The following is a 25,875-nucleotide window of genomic DNA, read 5'->3' as shown; positions in this document are numbered from 1 at the left end:
CTCAAGCGCAGTGGAGAATGATTTCCGTGTTGTGCAAGGTTCTCCAGCCCTTCGAACTTGCCACACGTGAAGTCAGTTCAGACACTGCCAGCTTGTCAGGTCATTCCCCTCATCAGGCTTTTGCAGAAGCAGCTGGAGAAAGTGAAGGAGGAGCTAAGACGGAGCGATGCCGCTTGGCATGTGGGACTTGTGGATGAAGCCCTTCATTCGCTTTGCCAGGATTCCAAGGTGGTCAATCTGTTGAAATCAGACCACTACATTTTGGCCACCGTGCTCAATCCTAGGTTTAAAGCCTATGTGGTGTCTCTCTTTCCGGCCGACACAAGCCTGCAGTGGTGCAAAGACCTGCTGGTGAACACACTGTCAGCTGAAGCGGAACGTTACACGTCAACAGCTCCTTCTTCATTTTCTCCCGCAACTGGGGCTGCCAGGAAAAAACTTAGCTATCCTAAGCAACCCGCTGACGATGATGCAGGGCAGGCAGGACCAAGTTTGGACATCTGGTCCGGACTGAAGGACCTGGCAACAATTTCTGACATGTCTACTGTCACTGCATATGATACTGTCACCATTGACAGAATGGTGGAGGATTACATCGGTGACAGCATCCAAGTAGGCATGTCAGACAGTCCATACCTGTACTGGAAGGAAAAAGAGGCAATTTGGAGGCCCCTGTACAAACTGGCTCTATTTTACCTGAGTTGCCCCCCCTCCAGTGTGTACTCCGAAAGAGTGTTTAGTGCAGCCGGGAACCTTGTCAGCGAAAGGCGTAGGAGGTTGCTTCCACAGAATGTGGAGAAGATGATGTTCATCAAAATGAATTATCAGCTCTTCCAGGGAGACCAGCCTCCAGAACGTACAGAGGGACCTGTAGTGGTGGATTCCAGTGGGGATGAGTTAATACTCTGTGAGGATGAGGATGTACACAACACTGAAGAGGGTGAGGAATCGCTGGATGAGGAGGATGAGGATGACATCTTGCCTCCGTAGAGCCAGTTTGTGCAGGGACAGATTAATTGCCAGCTTGTTTTGTGGGGGCCCAAACGAACCAATCATTTCAGCCACAGTTGTGTGGCAGACCCTGAAATGATTGGTTTGTTAAAGTTTGCATGTCCTGTTTATACAACATAAGGGTGGGTGGGAGGGCCCAAGGACAATTCCATCTTGCACCTCTTTTTTTTCTTTGCATTATGTACAGTTTGGGGCCTAGTTTTTCAAACTGCCATCCTGTCTGCCACTGCAGTATCACGCCTAGATGGGTCACGTGTTTGTGCCGTCCACTCGTGTCGCTTAGCATAGTCATCCAGCTACCTCGGTGCAACCTTTTGGACATAAAAACACTATTGTGAGGTGTGAGGTGTTCAGAATAGACTGGAAATGAGTGGAAATTAAGGCTATTGAGGTTAATAATAGCATAGGAGCAGAAAAACCTACAAATTCTGTGATTTTAGCTGTTTTTATGCTTTTTTTCAAAAAAATACAGATCCAAAACACAAAACACAAAACCCAGAACCCAAAACACGGAAGGGTGGTTTTGGCAAAACCAATCCAGATCCAAAACACGAAGAAAGATCCAGATCCAAAACCAAAACACAAAACACGAAAAGTGGCCGGTGCACACCCCTAAAATGTACCCCACATAATGATTTTGTAAGGCAAAAGTGAGTTGTTGAAGAAAAAGAACCTTCAGGAAAAAAAAATCAGCTTTAACTTTATGTTAAAAAGGTTAAAACTCACTGTTTAAAAACAATAAGCTAAATAGGGTAATAACAAAAAGTGTATAAAAACACTGGTGACCCCCAAACTTTTAGTGTTTAGAGGGAAAATAAAAGTTTTTATTTGTTACCATCAGTCCTATCAAATTAAACCTAAATATTATATGATAGTCTCTGCATCACTGTTTAGCATCAAAAATAATTCAGAAAATAATCTAATGGAACAGTACCTAATATATAGGTTATTTGTTTATAAGGTTTGGAGATTTATAGTTACTTTCAGTGTTTTTGAAAGCCACAGTATTGTCAGCAGTTTTAGGGGGCAATTATAATCAATGCAAAACCAGGCATTTTTTTGTATTGTTTATGATACTGCTTTTATACCTAAATTTCCGGGTCTGATCATGAGGTTGGAACAGGTTTGGCGTAAGTTCATCCCTGGTGCCCGGAGGCAAGTTATCATTTAGTGCCCCCCTATCCCCCATATTTACAGCCCAAAGTGGGGTGAATATATTGTGGGTGACGGAGGAGGTGCCCCTTCAGTACTGGCGCCCGGCGGCAGGCGCCTCCACTGTCTCCTATACGTCTGCCCCTGGTTCCAAACCGGATTTAGAGCCGGAATTTAGCTGGCGCCAACCCAGGAAATTCCTGAGTCAGCATCGTTCACACCGAAGCCGGGTCTGCAGTGACCCGGCTTTTCCAGCGTGGAAGTGGATGCTTGGAGATGACTGCATCTACAAGCGCCACTGAAGCCGGCCCATCGGCCGGCATGCGGCGAGCTCCAGGTCATCGTGACCTGGATTCGCGCCGTTTACACTGCCGGGTATCACGGGTCATTCCCGTGTTGACCCTGCAAGTTACCTGGGTTGGATTGTCGGTTCACTTGACCTGGGAATCCAACCCTGTCCCCTTTTACACCAAGGAACTACCCGGGTTAACCCTGCAATAACCTGGGTTTTAGCTCTGGTGTAAAAGGGGTATAATTGTCGCTTTTATTTCACCTGCTGAAACTGATGAAGACAGGGTGGCTTTGAAAAGTGCTGCATAGTAAATTTAGCCCTAGAATTTTGGACTATTTTGCTTTTGCATCTAACACAAAACATAAGCATGTAAACTTGTTTTTCATCATCTGCACTAAAATATACTTGCAATAAATTAAGTTGTAAATATATTTGAAAGACTCTCTTGTGTGTTACATACTTACTTCAACTTGAACAGCTGTGGGAGGCACAGGGGTATACTGGGGAATATAGGCCCCTTGCATAGGTGCAGCAGTCATATACTGCAAACAAAAACAATATCATATTAGCTATATTAATAAACAAAGCAAAACATAAACCATTGTACTTCTATCAGAATGTTTATTTTATTGCAAAATGAATATACCTACAGAACAAAACACATAAAAGCAATGTAGATGATATAGATTGTTAATTCATTCTTATAGTTTTCCATGTGTTGCCAAATGCATATTATCCACTCGCTGTAGTCCGCACAGGAAATACTACCTTGGCATACTAACATAGTAAATGTTTACAATTTAGGGGGGTAATTCTGAGTTGCATGTTGCTGCGACCTCTTAAGCGTCTTTTGCCGTAGTCGCGTCTGCGAATTTATCCTAATGTTAGTATCAGCCCCTCTCCTGGTGTACAAGTGTACATGTAAATGTGCAAGGACTGGGACACCCACTTAGTGCATCTTTAGAGGCAATAATCCTGTTTGGTGCATCCTTAGACATTACCATGGGTTGCACCATCTAAATTTGCACATGCCCCATGCTAGGTGCAGAATCAGAGTATGTCCTCCAATATAAGTGACTGAGCATCTGAGTATGCAATCAGCTGTGCAACAGGCCCGTGACGCTACCATAACATGCATGCAATGTGCAACTTTTTAGCTACATAGACTCATGGAAAGCAGAAAGACATTGACCGTTTGCACGACTATCAGCATTGCATGCAACTCTGAATAAGGCCGTAGTTTGCTGCCTGATGCTGAAAACATTCAGAAAGGCAGCTTCCATTTAAACCTCACAGGGTGCAACATTCCTTGACGATTTTGGGCCTGATTCACTACAGATCGCTATTGGAATCACAGCTGCTATTACTCACGCAGGTAATATGCTGCAAAAATATGCAATGACTGCAATCGCAAAGCTAGTATTGAGATTCCCAAAGCCAGCATAGAGGCTTTCACACATCTGTAATACCTTGCAAACTTGCATATACATCGGTACCATCAAGTAACATCGGCCCCTCATGCACAATTACAACAGGTCCAACCTTACTCAGAAATTGCTACCCTCGTCGCACGCAGTGAGTACGCAAGCTGCGTATGCCGTCGCAGTGGCTAATTTATGCATGCCCAAGTAACGGTCCTCAAATGGACTGGCACATCTGTGTTCCACTGACCACTCCCCTGTCACCACCCCCAAACAATGACCTGACATCACTCACTGTGCGATGGCTTTGTATCTGCGTAGGTGATCGCAGAGCAATCGAAATGCCAACTCGAGCACAAACACTGTGGTGCATACGCATGTGCAGTACGTACCATCGACCGATCTGCATACGCAGTTGCAATTGCGATCCATGATGAATCAGGCCCTTTATACATTATTTCCTTTTATTCTTTTTAAATCTCTTCAATTCTTTTGTGATCACAATATCTCGAATTCCACAGCCTGAAATCTCTTACAGTGAAAACTCTTTTCTAAAGTATATCAATGTGAAAATCTTCCAGTGATAGCAGTTACAAGCTGCACAGTCCTGGGTATAAACCTTTTTAAGTCACCTTTTTACAGTACAGTGCTTTTCAATACAGTATCTCATCTCTTAAACATTGTTCATATAGCAAGTGGCCAAAGCTTTGCTCCACATTCACTTTGCACTGTAGTCAGTGACATACAGTACACAATTGTACAGAAAATATTTTTTTCTTGTCCATATTTTGCCATGTACCACACCTGTTTGGTGCTAAGTGCTGCTGTCCATTTGTCTGTCTACTATTATTCATACTGTAAGTCCCTTTCTATCCCAGGTACTGTTCTTTTATTATGTCTTTTATACTGCTGGTTTAATGTCAGGTGCAACCAGGGCCGACGCTACCGTTAGAGCTATTTCACACACTCCGGTTCGGGCCGGCCAGGCAACAACCGGACGGTAGCTGGCCAGGGTTTTTCAGGCACTCTGTGCCTTTCACAAGCAGCGGCTCTGAGCCGCTTTTATTTATTTTTTTATTTATCCTATTGGGCATGCGCAGCAGCAGCTGCTGCTGCACAAGCCCGGCCGGCAGAAGCCAGTGTGTGTGAAAGGAAACACGCACGGCACCGTCCTGCATAGTAGTTTTTTCCGGCTATATCACGGCGACCGTGCCGTGACTGTGTCGTGTGAAAGAAGCCTGTCCTTTCCTTGGAGTACTATATTTCACAGCCGGTTAAATACCGGGCGGCTTTTTGCCACCCAGTCAAAACCGGCATGTGTGAAATAGCTCTTAGGCAGCTTTAGGCAGCTGCCTAGAGTGCCAGCTCCTGTGGGGGCGCTTCTGGGTCTGCCAACAACATAAATGAAGGATGTCTCTGAAAGAGGCATCCATCATCTATGTGATATTGGTGGCGGCCACGGATCTTACCTGCCACAGCTGCCGCTAGCACAATGCTCCACTTTGCCCCAGCTTCCTGGTCTGGGCAGGCTGGTGGTCCCGACACTGACAGTCACATGACATGTCATGTGCTATTAATGAGGCAGCTCCCTCCTCTCCTTCCTTGGAGGCTGCATTAAATTGGCTCCCTCCTCCCCTTCGTTGCCATTTTATACTTTGGGGCCCCAGGGGTGCTGAGGGGGTCAATGGCAGCCACCGCCTCCTCAGGAAGCAGAGGTGCCAGCAGAGGTGTTCACCTGCATAAGATCCAGCGGCAGCAGTCACACAATCCAGGGCAAAGTGGGAAACTACTCACTGGCAGGAGCGGAGATAGTCCCTTTGCACTGCCGGATGGGGAGATTTGGCAGCCAGAGACTACACCTGTTACACTGATTGCAGCCAGCAATGTAGGGTGTTACAGGAAACCACTCTCGGCGGAAGCAGAGACAGTCTCTGCACCGCCAGACTAAGACAAATGGCAGCCACAGCAGGCTTGCAATTTTAACCACAACCAGAGAGAACTGGCTACTGCAGAGCCTGGTGGGAAGCAGAAATAAACCACATTGGACATCACCACCTGAAGGGAACCAAGGAAAGGTACGTAACCAAGTTTACTGAACTGCATCAGTACTAATCAGACTTCACATTTACCGGGACATCCCCCACTTTCTCACCCATCACTACTGTCCTATTGTTTGTTTTGTCTTTTATGTATTTTGTCTCTGTGTGTCAGCTATCGACTCCTTCATTGCAGATTTATCAATACATACAATATGTACTCATTTCAATACATTAACAATAAATTATAATTTTAGTGTATATATGTGTGTGTATATATATATATATATATATATATATATTACTGTGTGTCTATGTATGTATGCATGTATGTATGTGTATATGTGTATATATATATATATATATATATATATATATATCTCCCCAGATATATATATATATATACATATATATATATATATCCCAGCTCTCACTCTGGGTAAAGGGGAGGGAGGGGACAGTAGTCAAAAGTTTTGCCTAGGGTGAGAAGAGGAACCTTGCACTTGCCCTGGGTGCAACTCATTATATTGGTTGGAAGATCAAATATTTAGATGATTGAGAGCATTCTATGCATATTCCAGCATCAGTGTCATCCTCTTAAATGCTGCTCCAAGCTTCATAAACACTGGTGCAGGGGAGGTGAAGATTGATTTTAACGATTTATTAGTTTTATATGTTATTATTCTTTATTTATACAGCACCAACATATCCTGCAGCTCATACAATCAATCAGAGAAAACTGAACCGATGATCTTAACAGTGCTGGAATATACAATGAGAAAGAATGTGGCAGGGCCCTGCTCAATAGAATACTGTATATTAACTTCATCATATTAGGGGATATTACTGCTTAAAAGGAAAAGACCACCAATAATGTTGCTGAGGATGGACAAATACAGATAATAACATTTCACAATACAGAACCCCATTGTTCATGCTTATGCAATTATTATCCTCTTGCATATTTGGTGTTATATTGTACAGTGGGGAACTGCCAAAATCTGAGGTTACATAGAGGTAAGGGTCAAGGATCACCCTTTCTGCTTTACACAAGTAGATAAATCTCCTTTGAAGCCACAGGATAAATAATTTGATATCTTTGTTGTCTAATGCCATTCAAAAAGTTATTGGTTTGATTCAGCAAAGTAGTTAGAGTAAAAAAAACAAAACATAATTTAAAACAGAAATTAAAGCTTCACCGTTCCGGTTGTCCCCAAAGAGAGATGATTCATTTGTTGTGTTAGAGGGCCCATCATACTGCCTGGCTGCATTGACATGGTGTGGTCCATTGTTGGTGTTATAACAGCACCCTACAAATACAAAATGTTGTTGTTGACATTAATAAAATAATCAATAAAAAAGAAAAAAAAAAAAAAATATATATATATATATATATATATACACACACACACACACACAAAGTTAAGGTAAGTATCTGATAATTTGATATTTTTTTCAAACCAGACCATTGTGACTTCAGTGTGATATACAGTACTGCATGTAGTGAAGTGCAATAGTGCCAATCCTCGTACCAAAAATAGAATCTATAGTTGCTTATCTGAAATTGATGAATGATATCCCAAATCTTTTATGAATGTGCTATAGTGAATTCAATTAAGCCACCATATTTTCTTTTTCTGAAACGATGATTGATTGGCACTACTGCACATTACTACTTTTGTTTTGTTTATAGTTTTTAAGCTTGCAAGTGGTGTTTTTCAAGACAACAACTTCCTATAAAAGGATTATAGTTATAAACACACACTCACAGTGGCTTGCAAAAGTATTTGATTTGCCTGATTTACAAATGACACTTACACGGATTAAAAACCAGTAGGCTCTGAAATAATTAATTCTTTTTCTGCTGATTTAAAAAAAAAAAAATCCTGACAAATGCTGCTTGCATAATTGTTCAACCTCAACAGACTAGTACTTGGTGGAGCCATCTTTTGCTGAAATAACAGCTTGAAGTCTGGAGTAATAATGGGCAGTGCCAGATTAAGATCCATATGGGCCTGGAGCTGAAATTTATGCAAGGCCTACAGTGTGCTGCTGCAGGGGGTGTGACTAGCGTCATATATATGACTATTATATATAAATATTAGGTTATCGGACCCGGGCGGCAAACGCTAAAACCCAAACTGACTCATTGGCACTGCCAGTCTTTCCACACTACTGTTCCGGATTCCCTAACACTACCAGGGAGACAATAATTGTAAACAGAGACAAATATTAAGGGGTCTATTTACAAAGCAGTTAGGAGACAGAGTGAAAAGTGATAAGAAAGTGATAAGGTGCCAGCCAATCAGCTCAAACTGTCATCTCACAGGCTGTGTTTGAAAAATGACAGTTGGGAGCCGATTGGCTGGCACCTTATCACTTTCTTATCACTTTTCACTCTATCTCCTAGCACTGCTTAGTAAATAGACCCCTTAAAGTGCTATTGAGTCTGGGATTGTTGTACATAGAGTCTGGGAGAGTCCTGGGCATTGACTGGGGCACTGGTCATTATGTATGATGTCAGTGTCAGAGGGACACAGGTATTGATAGGTAACTAGATCAGAGGATCTTTAAAGGATCTGGCGTTTCTGGTATAGTGTGATTGGCAATGCCCAGAAGCTAGGGAACATTGTGCCAGGAAGCCATGATAAAATGTTACTTAGTGGATGGCAGTGCCATTAAAATTGATGGTTAGATTTTGATATAGAACAAGGTGAATAAAGGAAATTTATATAAAATCAACATCCATTCAATGTATTCACAGAGACATTACGTCTAGGTATTGTCCTCTTCACCCATTAGGTTTTGTATTGTCCTCTCCCTCCCTATGTTTTGTGTATTGTCTTCTCCCACCCACCATGATTTGTAAAGTCCTCTGCCACTCTTCATATGCTTTGTGTATTGTCCTCTGCCCCCCTCCCCATGCTTTGTGTATTGTCCTCTGCCCCCTCCCCATGCTTTGTGTATTGTCCTCTGCCCCCTCCCCATGCCTTGTGTATTGTCCTCTGCCCCCTCCCCATGCTTTGTGTATTGTCCTCTGCCCCCTCCCCATGCCTTGTGTATTGTCCTATGACCCCTCCCCGTGCTTTGTGTATTGTCCTCTGCCCCCCTCCCCGTGCTTTGTGTATTGTCCACTGCCCCCCTCCCCATGCTTTGTGTATTGTCCTCTGTCCCCCTCCCCATGCTTTGTGTATTGTCCTCTGCCCCCATCCCCATGCTTTGTGTATTGTCCTCTGCCCCCCTCCCCGTGCTTTGTGTATTGTCCTCTGCCCCCCTCCCCGTGCTTTGTGTATTGTCCTCTGCCCCCCTCCCTGTGCTTTGGGTATTGTCCTCTGCCCCCTCACCATGCTTTGTGTATTGTCCTCTGCCCCCCTCCCAGGGCCGGATTAACCATGGGGCGGGTGGAGCTACAGCTCCAGGCCCTTTATGGAAAATAGGCCCAAAGGATAGCAGTGGTTTAAGTAAGGTGGTACGATCCACTAAGCGTTCCACCTTACATACTGGCCACTTAAGCACCTGCCGCTTTCAGGGCGATTGTAACACTGTATGCGGCTGGTAACACGGACCCACGGGGTGATCTGCTCCTATCCCTCCTACAGTCAGTGCCTCAGTTGCACTGTCCGGCAGCCGGCACCTGGATCACATGCACCGGCGCGTACATCACTTGATGACGTTGCCGTCAGTACAGACTCTGCAGTGGCAGAGCCTGGATCGGCAGGAGACCACGGACCGACGCATGAAAGGTATGTTTTTCACAGGGCGGAGGGCACAATACAAAACATAGGGGGTGTTTCAGAGAACAATACACAAAGCATGGGGAGGGGGGCAGAGGACAATACACAAAGCATGGGGAGGGGGGCAGAGGACAATACACAAAGCACGGGGAGGGGTCAGAGGACAATACACAAAGCATGGGGAGGGGAGCAGAGGACAATACACAAAGCATGGGGAGGGGGCAGAGGACAATACACAAAACATAGGGAGGGGGGCAGAGGACAATACACAAAGCATGGGGAGGGGGGCAGAGGACAATACACAAAGCACAGGGAGGGGGGCAGAGGACAATACACAAAGCATGGGGAGGGGGCAGAGGACAATACACAAAGCACAGGGAGGGGGGCAGAGGACAATACACAAAGCACCGGGAGGGGGGCAGAGGACAATACACAAAGCACGGGGAGGGGGGCAGAGGACAATACACAAAGCAAGGGGAGGGGGGCAGAGGACAATACACAAAGCATGGGGAGGGGGACAGAGGACAATACACAAAGCATGGGGAGGGGGGCAGTGGACAATACACAAAGCACGGGGAGGGGTCAGAGGACAATACACAAGGCATGGGGAGGGGGCAGAGGACAATACACAAAGCATGGGGAGGGGGCAGAGGACAATACACAAGGCATGGGGAGGGGGCAGAGGACAATACACAAAGCATGGGGAGGGGGACAATACACAAAGCATGGGGAGGGGGGCAGAGGACAATACACAAAGCACTGGGAGGGGGGCAGAGGACAATACACAAAGCACGGGGATGGGGGCAGAGGACAATACACAAAGCACGGGGAGGGGGGCAGAGGACAATACACAAAGCATGGGGAGGGGGGCAGAGGACAATACACAAAGCATGGGGAGGGGGACAGAGAACAATACACAAAGCATGGGGAGGGGGGCAGTGGACAATACACAAAGCACGGGGATTGGTCAGAGGACAATACACAAGGCATGGGGAGGGGGCAGAGGACAATACACAAAGCATGGGGAGGGGGCAGAGGACAATACACAAGGCATGGGGAGGGGGCAGAGGACAATACACAAAGCATGGGGAGGGGGACAGAGGACAATACACAAAGCATGGGGAGGGGGGCAGAGGACAATACACAAAGCATGGGGAGGGGTCAGAGGACAATACACAAGGCATGGGGAGGGGGCAGAGGACAATACACAAGGCATGGGGAGGGGGCAGAGGACAATACACAAAGCATGGGGAGGGGGCAGAGGACAATACACAAAGCATGGGGAGGGGGGCAGAGGACAATACACAAAGCATATGAAGAGTGGCAGAGGACTTTACAAATCATGGTGGGTGGGAGAAGACAATACACAAAACATAGGGAGGGAGAGGACAATACAAAACCTAATGGGTGAAGAGGACAATACCTAGACGTAATGTCTCTGTGAATACATTGAATGGATGTTGATTTTATATAAATTTCCTTTACTCACCTTGTTCTATATCAAAATCTAACCATCAATTTTAATGGCACTGCCATCCACTAAGTAACATTTTATCATGGCTTCCTGGCACAATGTTCCCTAGCTTCTGGGCATTGCCAGTCACACTATGCCAGAAACGCCAGGTCCTTTAAAGAGCCTCTGATCTAGTTACCTATCAATACCTGTGTCCCTCTGACACTGACATCATACATAATGACCAGTGCCCCAGTCAATGCCCAGGACTCTCCCAGACTCTATGCACAACAATCCCAGACTCAATAGCACTTTAAGGGGTCTATTTACTAAGCAGTGTTAGGAGATAGAGTGAAAAGTGATAAGAAAGTGATAAGGTGCCAGTCAATAGGCTCCCAACTGTCATTTTTCAAACACAGCCTGTGAGATGACAGTTTGAGCTGATTGGCTGGCACCTTATCACTTTCTTATCACTTTTCACTCTGTCTCCTAACTGCTTTGTAAATAGACCCCTTAATATTTGTCTCTGTTTACAATTATTGTCTCCCTGGTAGTGTTAGGGAATCCGGAACAGTAGTGTGGAAAGACTGGCAGTGCCAATGAGTCAGTTTGGGTTTTAGCGTTTGCCGCCCGGGTCCGATAACCTAATATTTATATATAATAGTCATATATATGACGCTAGTCACACCCCCTGCAGCAGCACACTGTAGGCCTTGCATAAATTTCAGCTCCAGGCCCATATGGATCTTAATCTGGCACTGCCCCCTCCCTGTGCTTTGTGTATTGTCCTCTGCCCCCCTCCCCATGCTTTGTGTATTGTCCTCTGCCCCCTCCCTATGTTTTGTGTATTGTCCTCTGCCCCCCTCCCCATGCTTTGTGTATTGTCCTCTGCCCCCCTCCCCATGCTTTGTGTATTGTCCTCTGACCCCTCCCCGTGCTTTGTGTATTGTCCTCTGCCCCCCTCCCCATGCTTTGTGTATTGTCCTCTGCCCCCCTCCCCATGCTTTGTGTATTGTTCTCTGAAACACCCCCTATGTTTTGTATTGTGCCCTCCGCCCTGTGAAAAACATACCTTTCATGCGTCGGTCCGTGGTCTCCTGCCGATCCAGACTCTGCCACTGCAGAGTCTGTACTGACGGCAACGTCATCAAGTGATGTACGCGCCGGTGCATGTGATCCAGGTGCCGGCTGCCGGACAGTGCAACTGAGGCACTGACTGTAGGAGGGATAGCAGCAGATCACCCCGTGGGTCCGTGTTACCAGCCGCATACAGTGTTACAATCGCCCTGAAAGCGGCAGGTGCTTAAGTGGCCAGTATGTAAGGAGGAACGCTTAGTGGATCGTACCACCTTACTTAAACCACTGCTATCCTTTGGGCCTATTTTCCATAAAGGGCCTGGAGCTGTAGCTCCACCCGCCCCATGGTTAATCCGGCCCTGATAATGGGTACTTTATCCATCATTAATCCATAATTTGTAATGATTCACAGGTAGAAGCTAATTGAAGGCCAATTGTTAGGGCAATATCTTTCATCTGTGTCAACAGAGGTTGAACACTTATCCAAACAGCATTTTTCAGTTTTAATAATAAAAAAAAAACAGCAAATAATGAATTATGAGTTTGAATATTTACTTTAAGAGCATACTGGTTCACAATAAAAAAAAATACTGTCAACAACAATCTATGTGTGTAATTTGTAATACAGACAAATCTGTTGACTTTCTAGGGTGATCAATACTTTTGGAGGCCACTGTATTGTTCTATATGCCTTTTTTATTAATGTATACTTTTGGTGGATGTTGTTGGTAGATTATGTTTTATGCAACCCTGTTGGTATATGTTTATGAATATATATCTCTATTAAATCAGTTAATTTTCAGACAACATTATAGTATATGATCTAATAATGTGGAAAGGTTTAATTAACTTTGACTATACGTAGTATGTTCCAGGAAAAGGAGCCTTTGCTATGCATGAAACACTGTGAATTCAAAATCTACATTACATCTCTTTGCCTGGAATTAAGCTGATAGATATATTGAGAGCTCTTTAACTGGGATTCCTTCTGCCTTTCTAAGCATGCAGAACCACAATAAAAGGACATGTTGTAAAATACATTTTATTTTTATGAGCTTTGGGCATTATTTTGTTTTTAATGTTTGGTTCTTGAAATTATACGCAATACAGTATGTTTTTGTTTTTTTTATATAAATAAAGAAATCAGCAATATTTGAAAAAGCTGACACGAAGACTCGCTTTTAAAAAGCACACTGCTTTAATTTGTTCCAAATTTAACAGATGCTTAGCATTGTGTTCAAGTTGAGTCATTGAGAGAAATTCCCATTTTAAATGCAGCTGTGCCAAAATAATAATCTTGAATATGAGCTATGGCTGCCACTCAACCCTTTAATTACAGCACACCATGAGTGGTGCCACTTACTGCTTGCTCCCATAGAGATTATTTCCAGTGCATAATGTCAGGAGCAAAATCCACACTGGACTACCAAGTTAAGAGGAAAGAAAAAAAAAGAAAGAAAAAAAAAACCATTTGATGCTTTGCACTGACCTCTTATTCAGAATGCAGTAATAGGAAATGTATTTATGCAATAGTAATGTTGGTGTTGGGGCAGGAAAAATAATAGAAATCTATTTATTTCTAAATAACATTTTTATAATACTGTTCTGTCCTGGACAAATGTTTTTAAACCTGTTGGGGTTATTCCTATGTTATAAATATCTGGTTATTTACAATATTCTGAGGTTACCAATCTACTTACTCTGCTATAGACTAGTCTAGAGACTCCTCTCAGATACATGCATATGTGCTCTCCCTAGATGGGTGAGTAAGGGCATGCCTAGTTACAGATCTGTGTCATAGATACATGTTTTATGCTTGTATACTCCCAACGCCAGAAAGTCTTCTTGTATTTCATATTATGAATTGGGGCATTACTATATGGTATATTATGAATTGGGGCATTACTGTGTTGTATATTATGAACTGGGGCATTACTGTGTGGTATATTATGAATTGGGACATTACTGTGCGGTATATTATGAATTGGGACATTACCATGTGGTACTTTATGAATTTGGACTTTATTGTGTGGTACATTATGAATTGGGGCATTACTGTGTGGTATATTACAAAGTTGGGGCACTGCTATGAGACATATTATCAATTGGAGGCACTATTATGTGGCATTTTATGAACTGGAGACATTGCTGTGTAGTATATTATGCATCTCATCGCAGTGAGCAAATGTGAAATCTAGAAAAATTCAAAATGTGTTTATTTCACAATATTTTTTTGTTTTTTGCATTTCTTAGAATACGAGATAATCAGCAAAAAAACATTACCTAACTGCTGGGAAGCTAACTGTGAGAAAACATTTTGTAACCCTCTGTTCCAAAGTAATTTTCTTGGCACTCCAAGAAAAAGGTTTGGACATCCTTGCACTAAGATGAGGGCCAAGATTTCACAAAACAACTCCTTATCTATAGAAACCTCTTTAGGGAAAATAACTCAAAATCAAAAATATTACTGAGAACTCCTTAATATGGACAGACAAATGAATACACTGAAATGATTGATCACTTTGTGTTACACTAATGATAACACAGCAATAAAACATATCTGTCCATTTTCACTCTGTTTTCACATTGTACAACGCCATATTCCCCCTATTGGAGACTTTTTGCATTACATTTTTTTTTATCCAGGAATCCTGCTTCCCACATCATAATTAGTCTCCCTACCAAATTTGGTGACTTCTGTTTGTTAGATCAAGCTACAGACAGCTCTAAATAGGGCAAATTTAATTATGGTCACTCTGTATATCCAATGGCCAAAAAAGGGGATATTTACACACAATTGTTACTGTAAATACAGTGTTAGATTAATTTTGGCCCAGCTAGCTTTATAATCAGGCCAATTGCAGTGGCATCATTCTTTTTGTTTTTATACCTGCGCATTTAAATTATGAGGATATTTGTTATTGATATATAATATGAATTTGCTAGGATCTTAGTGTGGGATTTGCCCATAAGTGCAATATACAAACAGAGAGAAGGATCCATGCTGGAAGGTGAGTATGTCAATGCACTGATCCCTATGATGTACAGCAGACAATTTGGTAATAGATAGAAAGTTGTTTATTGAGTCAGTGCTCTGGTTACATAAATAGTATGTGGGATTCAGCTGTTTAGTTATACACATAAATGTGCACATAAATCAACTTGTATGTGATGCTGATGAGATAACAGTCCTTGCTGCATAGTACAGATATTCAATCTGTATGCTCAGCTGTCAGCTAGTACAGATATTCCTTAAAACAGGTATTCCACATACTATTTATGTAGCCAGAGCATTGTGACAATCAACTTTCTATATATTACCACACTGTCTGCTGTACATCTGCTATACTAATTATAGGGACCAGTACATTGACATACTTACCTTCCAGCACACATCTTTCCCTCTGTTTGTATATTGCTCCAGACAAATAGTGCTGCCACATCTTTCATGGAGAAATGCTCATGTGCAGTAGACTCTGACACTGTGCAAGAGGGGTTTGCTATAAAAAATTGCACACAGCCTCCCCTAGAAGAAACATTGAAATTCATGCTGAAGGACTTATATATTTCCATCTTTCACATTTAATAGATATGCAAATAAGTTCAATAGCTGCAGATTTTTGTTAGAGTCGCTAATACTTGACAATCCCAGCAAAAGAGCGAACCATTAACTGCATTAAGAAACTTTTCATGCATGATACATAGGGGGAGATGTATTGCATTGCCTAAAGAGGACAACCAATACGATTCTATCATTTGAAGGCAGTTTAAATAGGAAACCAGCCTCAATGATTGGCTACAGTGGTAGACTGAGAGGAAACTGGGGAGTTGAGGCTTCAGCAAAATGGTAGTGTACATAAGTGGAGACCAAGTTGGAACTCTGGAAATTACACCAAGATGGCATTGCCAATTGACTGGGCAAGAGGGAGCCTGTCCCAGGCAACACTGCACAGCGAAGTGTGACACTAACAAGATTAGGCTTATTTGTATGGATTTATCAGACATTTATGAGCTATCATAACTCGTTTATTTAAAGGTGTATTTAAATTGTTTCAATATAAAACATCACACAATTTTTTAACAATTCACAGTTTAATGATGCTAAAAAAAGTAATATTTTAGTACAATATATTAAACTTGCAAGAGTGACTCATGTAGAATACTTACTCACCTTTATTTAACACATATCCAATGGCACAAAGCAGAGGCATCTGCTTTTAATCCTGATATTTGTACTAATTATCTAATTATAGGTCCTCTGTAGGCTCAGATCCTCATCACTATAGATATCAAGGTAGCTTACTTGGTTCAAATGATGACAAAATCTCCTTGTTCAACAATGACGTCTCCTTCTTACATTATCATCACCACACATCTTTACCATTGTTATTTAAGATCTTTAAAGCCCATGGAAGTGGTTATCAAAGTGGACCCTCAGGGCCCAAACAGTTCACACTTTGCAGACTACCACATAGTGCATCAATGTATTCATTGTTAACTGACACATTTTAAAATATCCACAGGTGACCTAGAAAACATGCACTGTTAGAGGTCCTGAGGACCATGTTGAGATTCACTGGTCTGTGGGATAATCTCTGGTATGAAAATTAAAAACACCAAGACAGAGGATCTCACTATACACACACTACCACCTCTGGTAGTGTAATCTGAAATCCAATTAAAAAATGTTGTGTGGATAACCAATAAAAAATATATTTTTGCATCTTTTTTATCTAAAATTATAATAACTCCCTCAACAAAATGAATGACACCCTTATTCTTGAAACCATAAAAATAAACCAGGTCAGATGGCTAAATCAAATTATTTCTTGGCTAGGGGTAAATAAGATGATTCAATCGCCAAGCATCCTCTACCTATTCCAAACATGGCCAGTGAAGTTTCCAGAGACCAATATGGTTCAACTAAATAAATGGGTTGTGGATTCAATATAGAATCCCAGGATGGGCTTCTAATTTCTTAGATACTGTATCCTATGAAGAATGGAGGTCTGAGCTTTCTAGATATAAAACTATCCTATATAGCTTCTTACCTTACCAAGTAGTATCCTGGTTTGCACTTAAACACACTCTGATCTGAGGAGAATAGATCTGGAAATCTAAGCAAACAGGTGATGTCACACACAGTTTGCCTTCATTTCTTTGCACCCTGTCATTCAATTATCTTTCCAAATTTGGGAACCATTGTGCACCAGTCATGGGAAGAGCATATAAGGTTAGGTGGTAATAAAGCTTGATGGTGACTAACTGCCATTTCCCCCAAATGTGTAAATGGTATTAAAAGCACAAATGGAACCTATACTTGACTACTCTGCTGGAATATCCAGGAGACTCCTGAAGCTTGGGGCATACACCTACTGCATATGCACAAAGTGCTGGGAATATTGCCGCAGTGGCCATTTTCCAGGCGTTTTTAGCAGCGCTACTCCGTGGGACATCGGAGAGGTAAGTATGAAAAAGAAAGTATGGGTGTGTGGTGCGGGCCCCACCTGGACCCAGGGGCCCGTGTGCACTGCACACCCTGCACCCATTATAAATATTCCCCTGGATTGTATCTGACAAATCTGACAAATCTTTAGATTTGTCAACTTCAGCCAATTTGTTATCAGTATAATAATAATAATAATAATAATAATAATAATAATAATAATAATAATAATTTTTTTTTTTTTATAAAACATAATAAATATCATACAGTAGATGCTATACTGAGTATTAATACTTAAAAAAATATATGATATGCTTGTTTCTAAAATTGACATTTGCATTATGAATAATACAACTAAATGAAAAGCTATACATATACTATACATAGTTTGTATAGGAGTTGATAAGTTTAAATGAAGCATAAGAAAGGTTTTAATGAGAGTGTCCTTCCTTAGCAACATTTGATTTTATCGTCAACTATATATTTGATATATCTTTGCTGATTTATTCCAGTATTTACAGAGCTACTACAATTTTTTAAGAACTAATTAAAATGCATGTAGGCACACTGCAATATTGTTGAAAATTTGCATATCATTACCTTCTCCATTAATCAAACCCATGGAGTTAGCATTCATCTATTTAGCAGCAGGAAGATGCTTGACACAGCCATTTGCTTACTTTAGCTAACAAAAAAATCTGTATGAGGAGGCAAAAAGTGTTGCTCGCTTAAGTGGAACATTACAGGCCACCCACTACCAGGAAGATACAGCAATATTCACACTCAAACACCCAGAGCAATCAATGTAACAAAGGCTGCTCTGGAATAATTTAACTGCTCAGTTATAATGTGGAGAATGTGGAAATACTGTATATAATTATCCTGTTTAAAATGAATACCATATAATAGATTCACTAGTACCCTTTTCAATTTCCAGTATTTTCCTTCTAGTGACCACTGTTTATGACATTGCCAACTCCTTCATCATCTTACTTCTGCCTGGCGATAATGTAATCCAAAAGTTAGCAGTGGAAACCCTTTCCTCTTCCAAGCAGCGCTATCACCCAAGGTACTGATGGCCATTTTGCTGGGGGCTTGTTCACAGAACCTTCCCTGGGGTTCCTTTGAGCACACAGAGGACTCTGCACTGCAAAGCAGTCCCACATTGATAATTGTACAAGTACTTACTCTCAGCACTCCTATTAGGAACACCCAGTGATGTCTCCTTGCGCTACTCCTGCAACAGGGTTGTCTCACAGGGGTAAATTTACTAAAGGGAGAGTTTGCCAACTCTGGAGAGTTTGAGCATTTTTTCCCATTGTCAAAATTACTAATGTCAAACTCGGGAGAGAGATCTCCTTTGCTACGGACAAATACTGGAGAGTTAGCAAACTCTCTTCAATTCACCATCAGCAAAACTTGAGAACATTTTCACTAGTGAAGATAGGATTCTGGAATTCACAAAGCAGAAAGTTTGTAAACTCTCATGAGATGGGAAAACTCTACTGTAAAAACTCATGAAATAAATACACCTGCCTGTGATCTGCGAGTTTGGCAGAAACATAACAGATCACTGTGATCCATGCATGTATCTGCCTGTATCTGCCTGTAAATAGAAATAAAAGTTAAAAAAGTAAAAAAAAAAATACATAGGGCCCCCCCCCAAAAAAAGACTAACCAGCCCCGGACTTGCCAGCCAGTCCTGGTTCTTAAAATTACGGGGAATAAAATGTGTAGGGTTCCACAGTAATTTAAGAACCAGCACCAGGCAGCAGGAACTGTGCTGGTTTTAAATATAGGGAGAAAAAAATTGCATGAGGTTCCCCTTATATTTGAAACCAGCTTTGGACTCTTTCTAGCGGGGGACTGATGCCACAGCCAAGGGTGCCCTTTCACTGGGCCCCTCAGCCGCAGCATCAGCCCTGACCGCTGGTCAGCTCAGGCCAGGGATGCCTGGGGAGTTGGGGACCCCCCAATAAAGGGGTCCCCCTCTCCATGGCACCCCTGTCCTGGGATAATAGCCCGGGGCTATCCCCACCACCTCTGGGCGGTGGGTGGCGGTTTGATAGTGGTGGTGTTGTGTTAAAAATAAGAATTAACAACATTGTCTTTACAGTAGTAATGCAGGTCCCAGCAAGCCTCCTCCGCATGCTGGTACTCCACGTGAGTCCCAGCCAATGAGCGGCTGCTAATGTTAAGCCGCTGCTGATTGGCTCACAGCCCGGCACTAATGATAGCTCAGTCTCCCTGAACTGTCATTAGCGTACTGTGGGCCTGATTCAGACCCACTTACAAGCACATTGCGCTCACAAGCGGGTCGATTGTGGGCCAGTGCGAATGCGCGGCATGTGCACTGTGCATGCGTGAGCCCTGGAGCGAGCGCAAAAAGCACTCACTCCAGTGCTCTCATCCAAAAGAGGCGGCTGTCAATGTTGATCGACAGCTTGCCCTGATTTGGAGGCGGGCGGGGGGGTGGCTGACCAAACGGAGGTGTTCCCAAAGGAACGCCTGTCGTTTGGGGGCGGCCCCACTGACATCACGAGTAATGTCAGTGGGTGAGCTTCCGGCTCTATTAAAGCCAAAAGCTCACTGGGGCTTGCGGGAACGAGACCCTACCAAAAGGGTCTCGACGCAAGCCCAATGGTCAGCTATGCGAGCGGACAGGAGGCCGGATTTAAAAAAAAAAAGTGGCCGCCCTGATTCAGAGCGAGTGCACGCTTTTTTGCATGCGGCTCTGAATCAGGCCCTGTATCTACATGCTGTAGCGTGTTGATACAGTGTGTCCGGGGCCCTATTTGGATTACTGCGGAGAACATCGTGGGACAAAAGGTGAGTATTGTTTTTTTTTTATTTTCAGGTACTTCCATTGGATACTTTACGTTGAGAAGGTGACGTGAACATCTGGCTGCAGGTGAGTATGTGTGAGTGTGTATGGATGTAATAAATCTTTATTTTCATGGTGTGTGTGTCTTTTTTTACACACTTCTTTACAGGTGAACTACACGTACCAGCAGGCCCTTAATACCCCGCATGCTGGTACTTGTGGTTCTCCAAGTACCAGCATGCGGGGGAGGCTTGCTGGGACCTGCAGTTCTACTGTAAAGACAATGTTGTAAATTCTATTTTTAACACTACACCTACACTATCAACCCGCCACCCACCGCCCAGGAGTGGCGTGGATAGCCCCGGGCTATCAGCCTATGACAGGGGTGCCCTGGAGAGGGGGACTCCTTTATTGGGGGATCCCCAACTCCCCAGGGATTTCTGGCCTAGGCTGAGTAGTGGTCAGGGCTGATGCTGCGGCTGGAGGGACCGATGAAAGGGTACCCCTGGCTGTGGTATTAGTCCCTTGCTAGAAAGGGTCCAGAGCTGGTTTTAAATATAAGGAGAACCTCATGCTAATTTTTTCTCCCTATATTTAAAACCAGGTCTGACCCTGCTGCCTGGTACTGGTTCTTAATTTACTGTGGAACCCTACACATTTTGTTCCCTATAAGTTTAAGAAACAGGATTGGCTGGCAAGTCCGGGGCTGGTTAGGCTTTAGAGGAGGGCCCTATGTCATTTAAAAAAAAAACTTTTAACCTGTTTTTTTACAGGCTAGAACACAACCAGCTTACACATACTGTATCTCAATGATATGTGCAGGCTGCTTGCTCGGGAGAGTTTTGCAGAGAGAAGACACTGCAATCTCTGGTGAGTAATCTCTTGCAAAACCTGCTACTCGGGAGAGAAATCTCGTTCTGCTTCACCATCGGCCATCTCACTCTCAGCTAAACTCACTTCTTGGTAAATTTGAGAGTCTCAGGAGCTTCAAATCACCCAAGTTTCGGTGAAGCTAATCGAGTTGAAGAAAAAGCAAACTATCCCAGACTCGATTAAATTTACCCCACAGGGTCCACTCTGACAGCAGATGCTGCATTCTCTAATTTTATCTGTGCTTGTGAAACTGTGACTCTCATCCCCTGTCCACTGCCTTTGGCAAACAGGAGACAGTACATCACAGCACATGTAATTGCATAGGTCTAATTTTGTATATTTTTTGAATATCATCATTGAATGGTATCATTCATGATATTTACTGTACCTGTACACCTGGAATTACTTTAACATTGCCAGTTGTGTGTCTAATAGGATATTGTACTTCATCATTGCACAACTGTACTGCAGCATTGGAAAAGATTTTTGAGGTTATGTATTTTGCGGTATTGTTTTTAAATCTGTCCTAGATTAAATGTATTTATTGCACCTTGTGTTCACATATTTTGCCACACTAATTACCTTATCAATGTTACACTATACACCATGTTTGTTTTTTGTGTTTTTTTTATACACAATAGTGTGAAAATACAATTGTTTCACTATTTGTTTGTTTGGTGTCAGTAGGAGATTATTTACCACATAATGGGTATAAATGTCATATTTGATGTCTTAAATAGATTTACATTGATTAACTGTTCAATTAACACAGTGGAAGCACACAATATGATTCTACAGGCATCTAATTATTTAGAGAATCCACTCTGCAAATGAATAGAGGTGCTCTACATACTCCAATGACTTGTTCGGAGTTTTTACCAAGTGTATTAAAAATTATGTTTTAACAAATTATTTATGGAGTGATACAGAGTGTGCCTCTGTAAAGTATTTTTTTCTTTATTTGTTATACTAGTTTATGCTCATGGGTGCACCTCATGTTTAAGCTAATATAATAAAAAATGCAAGTGGACAAAAAAATGTAGACTGAAATATAAAATAATTGATGACAAATACTATTTACAGTAAACCATTCAAATTGTCCCAAGATTTGTTGACTGCTCCTGTGCAGCCCCCCTTTCCCCTCACCAATTGCATGGTGTATATATGTATTAGAGCCAGGTTATGGAGCCATGACATGATGGAGCCAGGCCCGTCAAGAGCCGCACAGGCCCCAGGTAAAAAATGGGGTATGGCCTAATTGCAGGAGAAGTGGTCACGCCCCTGTAGGTAAAAAAAAAAGTTTTGCAGCGGCGCTGCATGCTGGTGAGGGCGGGGGTGTAGTGAACCCCCTCAGCCCGGCGCATAACCAATGAAGGGGCATGATCAGCTTGATCGCTCCCCCCACAGGCAGTATGCCTTAGGAGACTGCTGTGGCTGCTTCTTAGCAGCCGCGAGCAGTCTCCAGGGCAGCCCAGCACACAGCAGCATGTGCTGGGCTGCTGTGTGATGTAAGAGGCGGGGAGGTGGTGCCAAAACCGGGCCCCTCCAGCAATCCCAGGCTCGGGTAATTAGTACCCGCTCCCCCCCTCTCAGTGCCCCTGGATGGAGCAAAACCAGTGTACCAATAGGATTGTTGAGCTACACAAAGAAGAAGTGATTATTTGGGCATAAGGAAACTGTTGGATAACCCACTCCATAGATTGACCCCCATATAGTATTTTGGAGCCTATTCTCCTACATCCTCCACTGTTACCTGAACTCAGTCACTGGGGCTCTACAGTTTACAGAAGGCAGAAGACCGTTACTGGAGAATACGTTTGCTAGTACAAGAGATGTGGAATGCATGTGGAACTTGACTGGATGGTCAGAGTTGTGTAACAAGGGACGCACTGGGGCTGCTAAGCAGCCCGGGAAGTCGCCCATTGTGCATGCCCGCTAAAAGAGACATGGCCTCGCCTAAAAGGGGTGTGGCCTCGCCTCATGGGGGCGTGTCATGAATCATGGAGGCATGGCCTCACGGCACGCCACCGTCTGTCGGTATCCCCGGCTGAGCAGAGTGCCGTGCGGCGGAGCTGCTTGGCTAGGGTTTCACTCCGGACCAACCCATCTGGCCAAGTGCCAGATTTGCAGTCCAGCCCTGAGTGTAGCATACACAATACATTTCAAGCCAGAGCAGTTAGAATTGTAAACACAGTTCTCTCCAAAACACTAGCAGCACCTGTCTCTGGATTCTCAGTTCAGGCATAGTTATAAAGAATATTTATCTCAGTTAACTTTCAGAACAAATGTGTCTGTGTACAATATATTTTAAAGAACACAGTCAAAACAGTAAAGGAAAACTAAATTTCCCCTCAAAATGACATCTCCTACTTTAAAGAGGGCACAGGTTGAGCAATGAATGCCACATGCATAACTGAACAGTGGGTAGCAGATAATGTTGTAAACTACTGTACAATTTCCATAATGCTGTTAATATTCTCCCTTGGAATGATCAAAATGTTGATTTTTATATCAAAATCAGTCTTTGATTTCATATTTACATGTTTTTTTAACTATTGTTACTAATTATTAGTAGTAGTGGTAGTAGTAGTAGTAGTAGTAATAGTAGTAGTACTAGTAGTAGTATTCATTTTGATAAATTAAAATAAATCTTTAGGTTCATATTAATATTTGGGATTACACATGAAATCAATATGTTTTCAATAATTTTTTTTAGATGTTACCATGATTTCAGAGCACATTATGGTAAATTGCATTGTTTTACAATAATACAGGTGATTGATATAAAAAGAGCAACACGCTACTGATGACTTCAGACTCCCAGAGTTATAGGTTTACAGCTGTGTTTCCCAATCCTGTCCTCATGTAACCCCCAACAGTTCATGATTTCAGGAATTCCTTAATTATACACAGGTGGCTTTTAGTTTACATTGCTGGGTCTGTACCCATTTCAAAAGACAGAAATCCTGAAAACATAAGCTATTGGGAATGCATCAGGACCAGATTTGGGAAACACTGGTCTACAGGCTTCAATAAATTAAATCTAGCTGTGGATCTCATGAAACTCATAAGTGGAGGAATTCTATGACAACAGCAGAGTTAATTTGCTTACAAAAAAGTGCAACAAAAGTAAAATAACACGCTACTGACAAACTAAACACGCACTGAATATTTTTTCCAAGAAATTTAATTTCTACATGATTTTTAAAGTAGTGATATGTTATAGCGCTAATCAATATCATAAAAGCAAGCAGTGGAGGCATTAATTAGCTTAAATGTTCCCTTGTATCAAAATGAATTAAGTAGGTTGTGCATAAAAGATGTCTAAAAAGAAATTGAGTGAAACGATTAAAATGTGATGCACAGAAGCAGTTAATTGGTAATATCAAATGTAATGAACAATCCTTAAACAGGGCCTTTCCAACCAGAGCTTATAGTTACTTTAATTATAAATCCTTAAAGCACTCAATGAAAAACTCCACCTGAGAAATGTACAAGTTTCAATGCAATATACGAGCTGTGTTACATTTAAGTTACTGTGACACCAATAACAATATAACTATCATACAGATATTTGATAATCATGATAATATTTATTTTCCTTTAAAAAATAATAATACAGTACATTTATCTCCCAACAACTTATTTTTATGTATGATTAAAACTTTCCAATATTAACTAGAAAAGTCACCACAATGGACATTTATTTCCTCAATTATACTAATTGATATTTTGGAAGTGTTTTAAAAGTGAAGTAGGTAATAGCTGTGTTTAATATCTACATCACAATATCTGTGCTATGGTTTTTAAGCATCATCATTTAAGCAGTAGAGACTACACTATTAAGCGCAGTCACAAGCTTAATTTTAGAGTCAAAATTGGATTTGTAGTTTTATAGTTATTAAAAGGCATTTGTTAAAAAGGAGAATAGCTTTTTTGTGTTGATGATCACCAGACTAGTTTACTATAAAAAAAAACATAATTTCTTATTATTACTGGTAAGTTAATAATATTGTATATTGTTTGTATTACGCACAGAAAATTAGGCAAGCACAACAAAAAAAATCACACTATTCCAAGGCTGCTTATGTACAGTAGGCTAATAAATAGGACAAGATCCAACCTTGGGCCAGGGTGTTATTGTTGGGCCATAAAATGTGGTGAGACGAAGACTGCACTCAGACTAATAGACATCATCTTAGAACATATATTACCAATATACCTGATAATGAGCCAATCGTTATCAGGTATTGTAATTATTTTCATGCAACACACAACGTGATATTGGGGTGTTTTCCCAATGAAATTTTAATGATTGTAAGCAATTTCAGTAGTCAATGAAATCTGACCTGAGTACAGAACCACACAGCACATTCAACATATAAATTATATATTGATATTATATCGCTCCACTACCTCTAGCACTGCTACCCTTTATTCCATGGGTGGGGAACGTCTGGCCCACAGGCTGTATAAGGCCCGCAAAATCATTTGGTCTGGCCCTTGGAGCTTTTTTCTGCTTCCTCATCTGGCTAGCAGGGTGCCTAGAATGCCAC

The 25,875-nt window shown here is 42.2% G+C and overlaps 1 protein-coding gene across 5 annotated transcripts in view; it reads right to left on the bottom strand.

Annotated features, from left to right (window-relative positions):
- RBMS3 (RNA binding motif single stranded interacting protein 3) overlaps positions 1-25,875 on the bottom strand; it is a 670,995-nt gene that overhangs the window by 19,662 nt on the left and 625,458 nt on the right. For all 5 annotated transcript variants that reach the window (XM_088462760.1, XM_088462762.1, XM_088462759.1 and 2 more), the window contains 2 exons: positions 7,112-7,222; positions 2,920-2,997 (listed from right to left, as the gene is read on the bottom strand). In XM_088462760.1, the coding sequence (XP_088318886.1) occupies positions 2,920-2,997; positions 7,112-7,222 (189 nt within the window). The remainder of the gene's footprint in view (positions 1-2,919; positions 2,998-7,111; positions 7,223-25,875) is intronic.

Source organism: Taudactylus pleione, unplaced genomic scaffold (assembly GCF_031769625.1).
Source record: "Taudactylus pleione unplaced genomic scaffold, aTauple2 ptg000053l, whole genome shotgun sequence".
Lineage (NCBI taxonomy): Eukaryota > Metazoa > Chordata > Amphibia > Anura > Myobatrachidae > Taudactylus > Taudactylus pleione.
Note: the sequence above shows the minus strand (reverse complement) of the source record. Positions and strands in the feature narration are given on the sequence as shown.